This window comes from Eleginops maclovinus, chromosome 2 (genome assembly GCF_036324505.1).
Source record: "Eleginops maclovinus isolate JMC-PN-2008 ecotype Puerto Natales chromosome 2, JC_Emac_rtc_rv5, whole genome shotgun sequence".
Classification (NCBI taxonomy): domain Eukaryota; kingdom Metazoa; phylum Chordata; class Actinopteri; order Perciformes; family Eleginopidae; genus Eleginops; species Eleginops maclovinus.
This window is the reverse complement of record NC_086350.1, coordinates 11135323-11150440: the sequence shown is the minus strand read 5'-3', so window position 1 is coordinate 11150440 and position 15118 is coordinate 11135323. Positions and strand designations below refer to the sequence as shown.

Genomic DNA, 15118 nt, shown 5'->3' with positions numbered 1-15118 from the left:
CACTATCTTATCCTATAAACAAGATTAATATATACATTGTTGATGAAGAAACTATACTATTATATACCACTGTGTAGACAAAATAATGAATCAAAAAAATAATCCACAGATTATTCACGAATGAAAATAACAGTTATCAGCAGCCCCTATTGTAAGCCCTCAAGTGTATACTTTGAGATACACATACCAACTGACTGTTTTACATAAAGCTATGAAGTGTGCTCAAATAAATAATTTTCAGGTGCCACTGCCAAGATAGCTATAATATTTATATGAGGAGGAAGTAAGAAGCCATGCCAAATACTTGCTTAAAAATAGACAGCAGTCATTGATGGAGGTTATAAATAGAGAGAATGAAAGGGGGGTGCTCCTGGATATGGATATTTATAGCACCGGCACACTGTTTACTGGAGGCAGCAGCCATGAGGTGCACTTATCAATAACACCATATAACCCCAAATACCAGTGAATGCAAAGTCACCTTCCTCTTCCATGTCTAGAAAGATGCATCCATGGTGAAATAAAATCACTTTTATGAGGGGATGAAAGGGATTACTTCTGAGGGTCTTCTATTCATGGACACAGTAAATGTAAAACTTGGATCACTTTTCAGTCTTGGCACATCTCTGATTACAACATTTTTTCCATTTCTTACTTCTTGACTTATGAGTTGGCTGTGTTGAATAGATGTAAACACCAACAGGCTTTAAATCACTTGCAATGATAACCTGCATCAAAGAAAACGTAATTTAAAATAAAATAAAATAAAAATACAAATTGTTTGTGAATAAAAGCAAATTATCACTACCAAGATGTGTAAATGTATACTTTATTGCAGAGAATGGTGGTATCACTGCATGGTAGCTTAGTCATTTTACCACATTTTGAAACTGACTTTAGTGGTCGAAAATGAGATGATGCATTTATATTTCTCTACCTATGTAAAATGTTTCCTGTTTACCAATGTAACATAATTAAACACACTTAAAATGACATTGCTGTAATAATTTAAATTACATTGCTATATATTGCATTACTGTATATTATTTTGCTGTACATAATAAATATTGTTGAACATTTGCAATGTTTAACAATGTTCAATTTAGTTGTGGTGTAATGTGTTGAAAAATAGTCTTGCCACACTTGGTGGGTGCAGGTGGAAGACAGAGCAGCTGACGGAGGAGCAGGAGGAGGGGCAGACAGGCAGCCGGTCTCAGGAGCTGCTCCCCTAGACAGACGGACAACTTGATCGGACTGAACCAGCGACGCACGCCGCTGCTGCTGCTGCTGCTGCTGCTGAGTCCCGGCAGAGACCCATCTGTCTGGGAGTTTAGCTAGCTAAGCTAACTAGCTATCCGAGTCGTTGGTATAGAAACGACAAACTGTACTGTTAACAACTGTGGGAACTAAACCAGAGAACTGAAACTAATTGTGTAGGTTGCAATTTAAAATGTCTATATTGCCGTTCACACCTCCAATCGTGAAGAGGCTTCTTGGCTGGAAGAAGGGGGAGCAGAACGGGCAAGAGGAGAAATGGTGCGAAAAGGCTGTCAAAAGTCTCGTGAAGAAGTTGAAAAAGACAGGACAATTAGACGAGTTGGAAAAAGCCATCACAACACAGAATGTCAACACGAAATGCATAACCATACCCAGGTAAGGACACAAACACGGCTAACTAGCTGCCTCACAGTTGGCTAAGCTAAGCAAGCTAATGTTGATTACAGCTAACGGTAGGTTGCTAGTTAGCTCAAGCTAATATTAACAAGCCTTATGCTGTTTTGTAGTGTAGCAGTATACTGTGTTACCTTGTTAACGTTAAACTAGACAAATTAATCACCAAATTAGCTGATGAAGAGATAACATATGTGATGGTATTCAGTGGGTTTTCAGTGCATTGTTAGTTAGCTTTTGTTGTAAACAATCCTATAGGTGAGCTAACATTAGCTGATCCATGCAACCTGCTTGCGTTCCAGTTTGTTATGGTAAAATTGTATTTGTCTGACATACCGATATATGGCAAACTGTGTTACGTCTATTGCAGTAGTTTTTTTAATAAATTGTCAGTTGCTTTAAAAACAAACGTGTTTGTTGTGTCACATTATATCGTTAGTTTGCACAACTAGCATGACCAGTAGACCAGCTGTAAAACAGCAAGCATCTGTAGGAATGTGATGTACATAGTGGTTAAAAAAGTCTTAAGTTTCACCTGCTGACATGGTAGCTGTGGTACATATAGTGCCACAAAAACAAGTGCGTCCTCGGGTCACACCTGTGATGATCAGGAGCAGAAGGGCTGGTTTGGCTGAACAGAAGTCTGACTCGTATGAAGGATGTGTCGACTGAGAGTGTGTCTCTACTCTGGAAGAGTTGGAATAATAGCTCTGTTTGGGATTATCCATGGGCTTTCTAAACCCAGAACTCCAGATATGAGCAATATGAGACCATTTTTTGGGTGTTTTTATTCTTAGTGGACTGAATTGGTTGACAAATGGCAATCAAATAGTGTGCAGTTTATTTACACTGACTTCAATCTGCAGTAACACAAGTGAGTTAGTGTTAGCCTTGAATCCTATAACCATCAGTTGTCCTCTCCAGGTGTAAAAATGTATCCTAAAATAAAATGATACAATTAAAATTGTTACCAAACTCAATGATAACTTGGATAAGAGACATAACAACATAAAGTAGACTGTCAATACATTGAGTGAATTCTTCACTGTGAACTATTGGTAACATAATTTCTCAATTCCTCTCCAAAGCCTAAAGGTACACGGATAGATTTGCACATCTTGACCCTGCTAAAAAGGGCAGTATAGAAAAAGCTAGAATCAAAGCTCTGCCCTCTTTAACTGTTAAGCGTTTTTCAAAGTTTTTCCCCCAAGTAATATCCAATCAGGCAGCATGTCGGCCTATTTGCTAATTCAGCTGGGAGTCCCCTATCATAGTGTGCACAGATGTCAGAACATGAGTGTTAACCTTCATTAAAGTGTTTCTTAGTTATTGGGAATGTCCCCCAGGTTCTAGGGACGGTTCCTGTAGGTTTACAGAATTACAGTTGTCCAGCTATCTGTGGTGATACTGATACTCTAGACTCTGAAAGTGGTTTCTTTGCACTTCTTGGATTGTCTCAGGATAACAGTCATTGCATAGGTGTTGAGATTTCCATGAACTGGCTGGCTGCTGTACAGTTGTTATTTCTTCGGGAGGATAAAAGACTTCTCAGAGTGGTCATCATGTCAGAGTGGATGATAAAGCCCCGGCGATATCTGCTGAGCCACGGGGAGGCTGACCTCAGCTGACCTCATAAATATACACCCTCTATGTCAGAGCTGAAAAATGAGTGTGAACCCTTTTCCTTTTGCTGTGGTCACTGATGTTGTCTGAAAGCTTTAAGGTCTGTGGTCTGTATTTGAAAGATGTTCCAACTATTTAGGCACCAAACTGCCTAAATCTCATTGGTCCTGTAGGATCTGTCCCATTTAGCTTGTTGTATTCTATTGTTAATGTTTTTTTTGCCTTTTATGTCTGTGATATCTATAGATGAATGCATTATGTTTTTCGATCCCCTGGTGCCATCCTCGTGAATGTGATATTTCATTACTTGACAACATCCATTTCTTTTGAAGAGGACTGCCTGAGTGATTTTTCATTATTTCTGTGCTGGAACATTTGAACAGTTCTTTATCCATTTGCCTTGTAGATTAAGAAAAGGGAATTGTAGTGTGTTATTGCAGGTGTCTCTTGTCATTGAGATGAGAGTCACGGCCGCCGATTGTAGTCTGTGCTTTTGATGGATTGTTCTGTATGTCAGAATTGTCCGCAATGTCACAAAATATCTATTCAATGTTATTTTCTAAAATCAGAAGTCTGAGGCTCATTTAGATCTGCAGTTTATCCCTGGTTTGACAGGGACACTAGCCCTTTATTCTTCTTCTTCCGGCTTTTCATCATGCCAAATAAACTTACTGCACCAAAATGTTAAATTTAAATGTGATTGCCATGCACGTTATTCCCTGCAAGACCATAATAATAACAAAGTGACGTTGCATTGTGTTTTCTTTATCATGATATTTGCATTATCCTACTGTAAGTTGCCTTGTTGGTCACCTTGAAACCAGCACAAAGCTAGCGTTAAGCTTTGTTTTGAACCCCAAGGTCCTCTCTGACATACTTCACAGAAGGCCAAGCCATGGTAAAGAATGAAAACCATATGTTTCTCCTCTGACTGCTCAACAATGAGCTGAACTCTTGGTGAGTTCATCTGGAAAAAAGCCATCACCGCACTGAGCTGTATGTGAGGGGAGAGGTCCGGGATCTGTTACAGTCCTTCCTTTCCTTATTTAGTCATTGGAGTTTCATGGCATATAAAGGGTCTAACATGTCACAGTGGCATATACTCTAGCGGAAGCTTTTGGGCATTGTCAAACCAGCTCTCTTTACAGGCACTACTACGTTTGACAGTATCACATAATAATACCATGTTGACCGTGTTTTATTTACATGAAACAGATTATCCATTTAATCGCAACTAAACAATTTCGATAGATTTGTAATACCCATATGTATATTCAGAAATTGTTATTTGGAACTTGGTGTTTTTGTCGGTTGGTTCGGACTGCTGATATTTCCCACCATGGTGCTGTGTTTGGTTAGAATATTTGGAAAAAATAACTGGTGTGAGATCAGTCAAATGCTTTAAAGCTGAAATATCAGCAGTCCGCCCTATGTTAATATTGATTTATTCGGAACTAGTAAATGTTAGTATTAAAACAATTATTGACAGAAACAGAGCAGAGTCTAGAGCAAATTGATTGGTCAAACTCAGTGTGCATGTTCCACTACAGTCTTTTTGGTGATGTCTTTCAGGTCTTTAGATGGCCGTCTCCAGGTTTCCCACAGAAAAGGTCTTCCTCATGTGATCTACTGTCGCCTGTGGCGCTGGCCAGACCTGCAGTCCCACCATGAGCTGAGGGCTGTGGACCACTGTGAATATGCCTTCCACACCAAGAAGGATGAAGTCTGTGTCAACCCGTACCACTACCAGAGGGTGGAGACACCAAGTGAGTGCAGTTAATTGCTACATGCTACAAATGGCTGTATTTAAAATAATGCTTTTGCAACATTGATACATATTTCGTCCTTAATAAAAATGTCTGTGTGTCTCCAGTTTTGCCTCCTGTCTTAGTACCGAGGCACACAGATATCCCTGCAGAGTTTCCTCCGTTGGATGACTACAGCCCCTCCATCCCGGAGAACACCAACTTTCCTGCTGGCATTGAGCCCCAGAGTAACTATATTCCTGGTGAGGAGGACCCTGTCATTATTTCTGAACACAGAACTTTAAAGTCTCTCAGGATTGAGTTATTAAAATGTGCTTTTATTTTACAAGATTGTGGCTGACATTTCTACACACAAAATCTGCAGTAAAGAATGTATTACTTCACAAAACCTGTTTTAGCATTTGAAAAGGTGTCAAACATTTGAAAGACTCAGTCCTTAACATGTCTGTGCTTGCTTTTTGTGTGTTTGTTTAGAAACTCCCCCACCGGGGTATCTGAGTGAGGATGGTGAGACAAATGATCACCAGCTCAACCACAGCATGGACACAGGTGAGTCACATGGAAATACCCACAACACAAGCTTGTTCTGTTCTCATTATGCTGTATCTGGATCATGAACCAAACCTCTATTGCTGCTCTATTTCAGGTTCCCCCAGCCTGTCGCCCAATCCTGTGTCGCCCACAAACAGCAATCTCGGTAAGCAAAACCACAGGGGTCAGCTTTACTTACAGAGCACATCATTCATTATCCGGTTAGGAGAACTGACATTATGGAATGTATACTATTATGTATACCATGGCCTATTTCAACAAACAGTCATTACTTTATAACACATTTTTGTCTTGCTTTTTGTTTGCTTATCACCATTTTTAGTGTCAAAAAGGTCTGAAATCAGATTTGCATGAAGAATGGTGTATTCATTACACTGACCCCTGTGACTGTCATTATCTACAGTTTAATGCTGGTGCAACAACTCTCATCAATAGAAACATCTGTGTAAGAGTTACTTGTATAAACTGTCCCGCTACTGGAAAGATAGCAGGACATAAAGGGCTTCGTGGAAGCAGGGCTGGGTATAAGGATTATGTCAAATATCTCAATATCACCAAATACCTCAATATAGATAATGCGACAATATGGTAGGGTGGCATGTGGGTTCTTTCATATTATATTTGCACATTGGGATTTTTGACAAATTATCATCACTATTGTGGATATAATGACTTGGAGGGTAAACACACATAATACATACAAAAATAACATTCCATGTGTAATCTACTGTAATGCAGACTGTTGGATACTGTATATTATTTAATCATTTATTTACTTGCTGTTTTGTATAATGAATATAATATTAATAATAATAATACATTATTATTTTTTATTTTGTCTTGTTATTTAACTGAGTTCAATGTATTTCTATGCTTTTATTCTGAAGGCATGTTTGGGCACTGGGTGATTAGGGCACCTGGTGTAATTGTGTGGAGACAGGTGTTGGTGGGAGCAGAGCATCAGAAGGCACATTGTTTTTTTACCAGTCAGAGTGAAGCTAGCAGGAGAGCCATAGGAAAGGCTCAAGAAAAGGAGTGATTGGAAACTGTGTTCTTCACTGGATCACGCAAATAAACGCACAAACGGTGACTTGTCTGGACTTGGATCATTTTTACCTGCGTAAGATTCGCTATACGGTGCTTCAGGGTCAGTTTTTTTAAAGTTAATTTTCTTTAATAGATTCTAGAATTTTGGCCGCTACACAGACTTTAAAACCAGCATAGCACGTTTGCCATATTAACACTTTAGGATATACAAAGGCTACCATTGGGATCCAGTATAGTATCACAAAATCAATATATTGCGAGATATTTCCCAGCCCTACTTGGAGTTTCATGTATATTTGCATCCAAGGTATGACTTTGAGTTAATTATTATTATTTTATTATCCTTGCATTCTCTACACTACTGATAATTTTTGTCTGTGTTGGAATTCAACAAACACTGGAATGGCTGCCATCCATCTAGAGATAAAGATATAAGAAACATTTGGAGTGTATATATAACCCATACTACAGACGTTTTGAATCTGAATCGTCCTACAACAATGGTCCTTACTACCTAACTACTATAGCAGTCCACAACATATTTAGAATATTCTTGTAGGGGTTAGAAGAATATTCTGGTAGAGGTTAGCGTGTTTGAGGGAGACAGATTAACAGTTGACGGCGTCTGGGCAGCATGGCCTCAGGGCAGTAACAGAGTAATCGTGGTATGAATGGAGCTTTTATCCATGGTCTGTCCTTGTCTGTGAAGAGGCCAGTAACAGACAGCTCAAGGTAATGCAATAATAATATCCGGTTGCCAGGTTATTCTATCTATATGGAAAGCCACCAGAAGGTCAATGCTAAAAAAATAAACATGTACGTCATGTCTTGGCCATTCCTGGCTGGGGCCATGAGGGTCGTGGGAAGAGCTTTTGAAGATAAATCAAAGGGGAACCTTATCAGTTGTGTGCATCTTCATAATCCAATGGTTGTACCTGTTCTCGTGAATTTCTTAAATGTTTTTCTCATAGACTTTAGCTTTTATCTCAGCTAATGTCTCTAATCTCTCTCTGCTCTCACAGACTTGCAACCTGTGACGTACTGCGAATCGGCCTTCTGGTGCTCGATCTCCTACTATGAGCTGAACCAACGTGTAGGAGAGACTTTCCACGCCTCCCAGCCGTCCCTCACAGTGGACGGCTTCACAGACCCGTCCAACTCTGAACGCTTCTGCCTGGGTCTGCTGTCCAACGTCAACCGCAACTCAGCCGTAGAGCTCACACGCAGACACATAGGTGCTCCCCTTATTTCACAGCAATCACTTAAGCTCCGATCTAACTTTCTTTTTATATTTGCGCTTGAGGTGATCAGCAGGTAGGTGTGCGCTGAGCCAATATCTTCTCTCTTCCCTTTCCAGGACGGGGCGTACGGTTGTACTACATTGGTGGAGAGGTGTTTGCAGAGTGTCTCAGCGACAGCTCCATCTTTGTCCAGAGTCCCAACTGCAACCAGCGCTATGGCTGGCATCCTGCCACAGTCTGCAAAATACCTCCAGGTTAGCATGAGAGGATACTCACAAACACCATAGGCAAAATGACCAAAGCAAAGCAACTGATTTCTATCAAAGCCTTTAAATAATTGTGTTTTTATTGCAGGCTGCAACCTGAAGATCTTCAACAACCAGGAGTTTGCTGCTCTGCTCGCTCAGTCGGTGAACCAGGGCTTCGAGGCCGTCTACCAACTCACCAGGATGTGCACCATCCGCATGAGTTTTGTAAAGGGTTGGGGAGCTGAGTACAGGTAAATAAATACATTTCAAACTAATTGAGACAATTATAATTATATAGCAATTACAGTAATATGCACTCATTGCAGTTGTTTCTTAAATACACATGTTATTGACCAATATGTGTTTTTAATGCAACTATATAAAGCTTAAAATGTCCAAGTGTGGAAGCCATTAGAGAGGTCAACCAGTTCAAATGTAGTGATAGTAGCTTAGACAAATACATTATGTGCTGCTTACCATATCAGAGTGATCCAATTTTTATTAAAGTAAATTCAGTATAAGAAAAAGGCGGCAACTTTTGTCAATTGTTCTTGAATGTAGTGCTTGAGCTAGACTTAAAGCAGTGGCTAAAAATGGACCCAATAACTGACTGCAGCCTCCTATTTCTACATTGCTTTTTCTCCTTTCTTCTCTCATACGGTCCTTGGATAAACCCAGAGTAATGAGTAATCCCCAGGGTGTGGGAGGGAGACAGGGAATTTGAGGGGGTCTTAAGCCCTCTGCGAACCTGCCCTTCTCTTCTCAGGACTCTTCTCTTGATGGAAGATGTCATTCTGCAGAACAACACATAAAGCAGTTAACAGCCAAGAGTAGGCATCCAGTGTCCCTTTTCTTCTCGCCTCTACACTCAGCCGTCTCTCCTTTTGTTCTTGTTAGCAGTGTAGAAACTCTATCCCTAGTTAAGTGTTTAATTAGCGGTTCCTATTTCAGCTTTAAAGCGTGGAATAAAGCTCCTGCCTTAACACACAGCCCACATTTTACCTTCAGTAAACATTTGGTTTTTGTGTTCTTCTTCTCTTGAGCGTGTTGCACAACCTACAGCTCTGGAAAAAAATGAATAGACCACTCCACATTTTCCCTAAATCTTTATCTCTACATGGACCGCAGCCATTCCAGTGTCTGTTGAATTCTAACACAGAGAAAATGTGTCAGTAGTTTATAGAATACAATAAAAATAAACAAAAAATAATTCAACTCAAAGACATAACTGTAAATAATAGTAATAAATAATAAAAACCAGAGAAACTGATAATGCTGCGGTGGTCTCTTAATTTTTCTCCACAGCTGTACGTGTACGATAAAAGCTGAGTGCCCAGAACTTCAGAATAAAAGCGGCAGGGCCATGATGTTTATGGTCAGGATAATTTACGTCAGTTACGGGGGTTTGGAGAAAATCAAGGGGTGTTATGCAGGGGACGGTAGCAGACTTGAAAAGGAGGGAGATGGGGGAGGGTGCTGCTGTGAGTCGGCAAGAGAGGGTTGAGTAACGAAGGAAGAATGCGGCAGGCATGCATTCGTGAGGGGCACATGGAGTGAGAGGTGAACGCATTTCAGACACCCTTTGCAAAGGGGATTCCCACTGGAGCATGAGTGGTGCGTGTTATATTTCTGGCACCAAACACCTTGGAGGAAAGCATCTCTGATAGAAACTTGAATGACTTCAGAAATAGCCTGTAGAGTTGGCTTCAGAGTCAGAGCCATCCAAGGCAAGAAACCCTGAGTGCTGTATCTTTGCGTTGAATATGAGGAAGTTTCATTAATCATGGCAAGCTCTCGGTAACAACAAACTGCTGCCCTCTGTTTCTCTGCAGGCGTCAGACAGTGACCAGCACCCCCTGCTGGATAGAGCTGCATCTCAATGGCCCGCTGCAGTGGCTGGACAAGGTCCTCACACAGATGGGATCTCCCAGCATCCACTGCTCCAGTGTATCATAGGAGCAGCCCATGCTTCCCAGAAACCCTCCTTCCCAATACCACACTCACATAAAAACCACATAGGAAAACCCCAGCTTCTCCCCGAGATCATAAGGAAAGAGACACCATTCATCACTCTCCTCCCTCTCTGTCTCGAACATTTCACCTCACATCGATAGCACTTTCCTCCGTACCATGTAGGGTCTCCATTTGATGGTTATTTTAGGACTCTGGACTGTCTTGTTTTCATGTGTTCAACCACAGGGTATTTGCAATAGGTTTCAAAAGACTTAATCATTATTCATTCAGACATCACGTCTATGCTGTGTTGTCATTTTTATTATAAAGGAGATTGAAATGTTTGATCCCAAGTTATGGTACAGTTTGGTCACCTTTTTACATGTTTCAAAACATTTTTGATTCTATGAATTAGCTCAGTTATGCTTTCATCACTGGTGTTTCAGTGTTTCAGTGTCCCAGTACCACTGTTCGTAATCACTGAATTAGGAGGCTTATTTATCAATCGAACCATTAATTAACATGGACAATGTAATTCAGAGTGATTAAATAGAATATATTTAATTAATATCTTAAGTACAAGGTACTTTGCCCACATTGATTTATCTCTAGGAATTGAAGTGACAATTATTTGATAGCTCATGTAATTGGTATTTTATCTATTTTAAACAAAATATAGATATTAGCACCATTGTTTCTTGAAAAGAACCCTTGTATGAAAACTATTTTGCTCAGTGAAAGAGACATTTTATAAGTTATTTTTGCATATTGTCCTGCATGGAAATATATTTTTTTTATTGCCTCGATATGATTGTACATAAATATTTATAGCTTGTGATTTCTTGTAGTTGTGCAGTGCTTGAAACAGTGGACCTGACTGACCTTTGGCATGAGTAGATTCACAAACACACTTTGCTTTATCGACCCAAACCCTGGCCTGCTTGAATGCAGGCTTTTCAAACCTGGGTCAACTGGATCTTAAGTGTGACACGTAGGATTACTGTACTACTGTTATTCATAACATGGACATAGACTAGGAATTACAGTTTGAGTGACCATAGTGAACTGGTTGATTTTAGACACCTGTGTGACCTTAGTGTGAGGGGTACTCACCAACAGCAACATGGCTGTCCATAGATGGCATGTAGAGTTAATGCAGAGCTCTTCACATATTACCAACTGTTAGGCAATAGTACACTATGCTCATTGTTAGTAAATAATGCACTTCCAATTTACTGTGTTGATCAGTGTGAAGCTTAAGTTCTCGTGGTAATTTGCTTGTCCGGTGAATACTCTAGATTACATATACATTGCTACAATATTAGGCATGTGTAATATGCTCGCTATCCTCGGTCATTGTCTCTGAAGCCACCATGTTTATCCTGCACTTACTTACGGTACATAAGACTGAGTCACCATGTAACATATTTTAAATTGTTACATGGTGCTAAACTGAAATACTGTAGACTACAGTGCATTGGGTAGTTGGTAGACCTGTACCAGTACTTGTTCCTTGGTATCCTTAGTTGGTGGTTTTTTGTTCCAAGTCTTATGTACATGTTTTTTCATGTATGCTATTTGTTCTCAAATGACCATTGTTTTGTTAACTGTGAAAATAATTAATAAATTGCAATTGAGTAAAAAGATTTCAAGTCAATGCTCTTTTTTTTTGTACATTTCTAACAACACTCATACTTGAATAAAAAGTCCAATATAGAACAGTGATTGAACATTGCGTTTGGAGCTGAAAGATGTTTTTTTATGATCTGTTAATGCGTCTTAATAAGCATTAGGTGAGCAGTACGTACCGAAAGAGTGAAACTGGCTTCTGCTCACAATAAATGTGCCACAGTCACAAAGGAGGAAAATAATTAAAATCACAAATGTTTATGTTGATTCAACAGAATGTACATTAAATGTCTTACAACTCTAAGGATAAGGCACATTATGTCACTTGCAAATATATGTGACAACAGTACCCAAGGAACATACACATTAATCAAAGACCACAGAATTATTTTTTCAATGATTTTCCCACTGCAACACCAACATGTGCTGATGTTCATTCTGACCTTTATAGCATAGTATAGAGATGGACCCAGGGCAATCCATTGGATCACTTCTTTCCCTTATTAAGATAATCAACTGCTTTTCATTATACACCAGCATTGCAATCGTTTCATTTTAGGAATCAAAAGTTTCTAAACATGACTAGGCCTTCAGTACAGTCTGTAAGCATCTCCACCTTCCCGGTGCAAGAAGCAAGTCAAATGGCGTTGGAGCCCCAGGAAAGGAGGGGGGACCAGGAGAAAAGAGACACAGGCTGCTGCTTTTAGCTTTCCTCTCCCGATGATAACCCGTCAATCTCGTCATCATCACCACCGATGGCCGTCCAAAACGCTTTTGCTACCTGGAAAGAAGTTTTAGAATCAATACATTAATAAAGTTTACATAAACATATTTAGCTAAAACATTACTACTGAAATGTTAAATGATATAATCTGTTCTGACAAGGGTGTGATGTTGTGAAGACACTATTTGTTTGTGATTCACTTTTCGAAACAATATCATGGGGGATGATAAATACTTTATACATCCAGGATACACAGATTAAGACAACAGGCGCTAGTCTTTGTGTCTTATTGTATCAATACAGTTGCTTACCTTCTCTGCATGAACCTTCCTCTGCTCATGGGGTAATGAGGAAGCTTTGTCTGCAAGTTCAAAATGAGAGAAAAAACAAAAACAGCATAAATTGCGTCAGCTGTAGAAATATTTAACCTTCACATCAAAAATGAAAGCTGGGTACAAACATCTTGTACGTTTTTTTTTTTAACAGCTGACAGTGTTGTCTGAGAAAAGCTGTGCATGCCCTTTTCGTTCCCCAATTACCTTTCATCTCTTTTAATTTGGTAAAGAGACGTTCAAAGTTATCGACATCTACATCTCCAGCTGTTAGATTGGCAAGCTCCTGGATGTCCAAATCAGTCATTGCATCTGAGAGAATCATCAAAAGGGAACATCAACTTCACATTTAATGCAACCTTTAATCAGATACTGATGTTTTTGGATGAACATAGGAGAGAAAATCTGCCGGCAGAATTCTTTGGATTTAAATGTAAGTGAAAAAGATTGATAACTTACCAACTACTGCGTCTCCCTGTGTTTCTGTGTTTGAAGTACTTTCTGTATGGTTAGGTTCTTCACTAACAACTGAGCCCTCTACTGGCAAGCTGGAAGACTGCTACAGAAAACACGCTAGGGTTAGCTTGCCTTATCAAACACGGAGTAAACATTACATTTAAGTGACAACGGATTACTGAAACACAAAACATGGTAAGAATACGATCAGTGTAATTGAAAATGGTAACAACAACATTGAACCACTGACCTGTGGTTCTTGAAAGCTGCTGCGTGGGTTGTTGTGTCTGGCAGCCACCAAACTACTCATCAAACCAAAGCCCTGGTTGTGCCCTATCAGATAGAGATGACACGATACCATACAGAGATATATATATTAAATAGTCAGAGTAAAATGGAACTGTTAATCGCATTGCTGATGTCATCTCACCATCCTTCATCTCCACACTGGACCACACGTTGGCATTGAGAGCCTGGACAATTCTCTTTACTCCTGTGGATTCTGGAAAGTCATCTGATCAGACAGCAAAGACCATGTGTATGAGTACAAAACAATTATTCAAAATATGAAGAAAGCTTATACTATAAAGAAAGGTTATGCAAGTGTATGCAATTTCATTGGAATTTCTGCTGTCTGTAAAACTCACCATCCTCATCTGGCAACTCCTGTGGATTGAGCTCCACCAGCTCAAAGGCATGAGCCAAACACCACTGCTGGGCTTCATGTCTGGTGACCCCTTTAATAGAAATTACATTTCAAAAGCATGTAGTTGACTGATAAACTGTATCCAACTTCTTTCTACAGGCTAAGAGACATCATAAAAGTGTCATATAAAGAGCTGGAGTACTAACCTGTTTCACAGACTCGGTCACAAACCAGAATGAGCACCTCAGGAGCAAGATCTTCTACCACTGAAATCCAAGTGTGTAGCTTTTCTAGACCATCCTTCTGTAAACACCATGCACACATAATAATCGTTACACATGTATCACGGGATACACTGTTGAGATGATTAAACTATTACTCACGTACCACTTTACTGTCAAAATAAGCGATGAAAGCCTGCATGGACTCTGCAATCTCCGATGACATTTGAAAGGGGCTTGGTACAACACATAGCCTGACATCCGCTGTGTAATATTTGTTGTTGATGATCCATGGATACCAGGCAACTGATTCTTCTTCTTTGATCGGCTCTGGCAAAGTATTCGGACTAATGATCTCTGAGGATGTAATAAATGATACACAAATAGAGACATAACATTACATCATCTTGGTTTCACAAGTATAGAAGCAAAGAAAGATGCATGTAACCTCCTTCAGCCTAACCTTCCTCTTTGTGTATCGCCCCAACAAAAATGAATCCCTAACTAGCTTGACAACCTCAGACATGTGGTTATTAACCTGCATTAGCAACATACAGACCCTTTCGAATGTCATCTATTATGCTAAGAGTGGGCTAGCTTTGTTTAACGTTAGCCTGTTTGCTAAATCATGCACATTGAGATGAGCTAAACTTACGTTTTATCAGCTCCACTTCTTTAAAGCCACTGTCACAGCTAGTGATGAGCACACAGGGAATAGTAATCTCCGTTTCTTCTTCTGAATCTGACATTTTGAGTACTATTTGGGACAAGCTTCTTCAGCTACTAGCTTTGCGTGACGTTGGTAACCTTTCAACTCTGACTGAGCCGCAGTGACGGTCTCTTCCGGGGCAAAGAATAAACGGGGCTTTAGGTTGTGTGCTTTTTACCACAGCTTTTAATACAAATAAATGTTTTTCCAATAGGTCATTTTATCTCGTGATGAGGATACTAAATCTGTATTTTGTTCTACGGCAACATTGGCACTTATTGTACTGAATGACACTCGTAC

General features: G+C 39.8%; 2 protein-coding genes across 5 annotated transcripts; one reads left to right on the top strand and one right to left on the bottom strand.

Annotated features, from left to right (window-relative positions):
- The first annotated feature begins 1224 nt into the window (after nucleotides 1–1224).
- smad3b (SMAD family member 3b) lies at nucleotides 1225–11747 on the top strand. Its single transcript, XM_063906305.1, has 9 exons — nucleotides 1225–1653; nucleotides 4867–5060; nucleotides 5168–5302; nucleotides 5535–5609; nucleotides 5707–5757; nucleotides 7682–7894; nucleotides 8017–8154; nucleotides 8255–8399; nucleotides 9981–11747. The coding sequence occupies exons 1-9, from the start codon at nucleotides 1451–1453 to the stop codon at nucleotides 10102–10104; spliced, it is 1278 nt and encodes a 425-aa protein (XP_063762375.1). The 5' UTR covers nucleotides 1225–1450; the 3' UTR covers nucleotides 10105–11747.
- A 225-nt stretch (nucleotides 11748–11972) lies between these two features.
- aagab (alpha and gamma adaptin binding protein) lies at nucleotides 11973–14959 on the bottom strand. Of its 4 annotated transcripts, none has more exons than XM_063906335.1 (10): nucleotides 14765–14959; nucleotides 14276–14466; nucleotides 14095–14191; nucleotides 13890–13979; nucleotides 13673–13756; nucleotides 13493–13575; nucleotides 13246–13345; nucleotides 12994–13098; nucleotides 12766–12815; nucleotides 11973–12511 (listed from the first exon to the last, which is right to left on the bottom strand). In XM_063906335.1, exons 1-10 carry the CDS (start codon nucleotides 14856–14858, stop codon nucleotides 12434–12436), a joined length of 972 nt encoding a protein of 323 aa, XP_063762405.1. In that variant the 5' UTR covers nucleotides 14859–14959; the 3' UTR covers nucleotides 11973–12433. The 4 variants fall into 4 exon arrangements, with proteins under 4 accessions (XP_063762405.1, XP_063762387.1, XP_063762413.1 ...); XM_063906317.1 differs by having other exon boundaries at nucleotides 12766–12825; nucleotides 12995–13098; XM_063906343.1 differs by having other exon boundaries at nucleotides 13246–13342.
- Nucleotides 14960–15118: the final 159 nt, after the last annotated feature.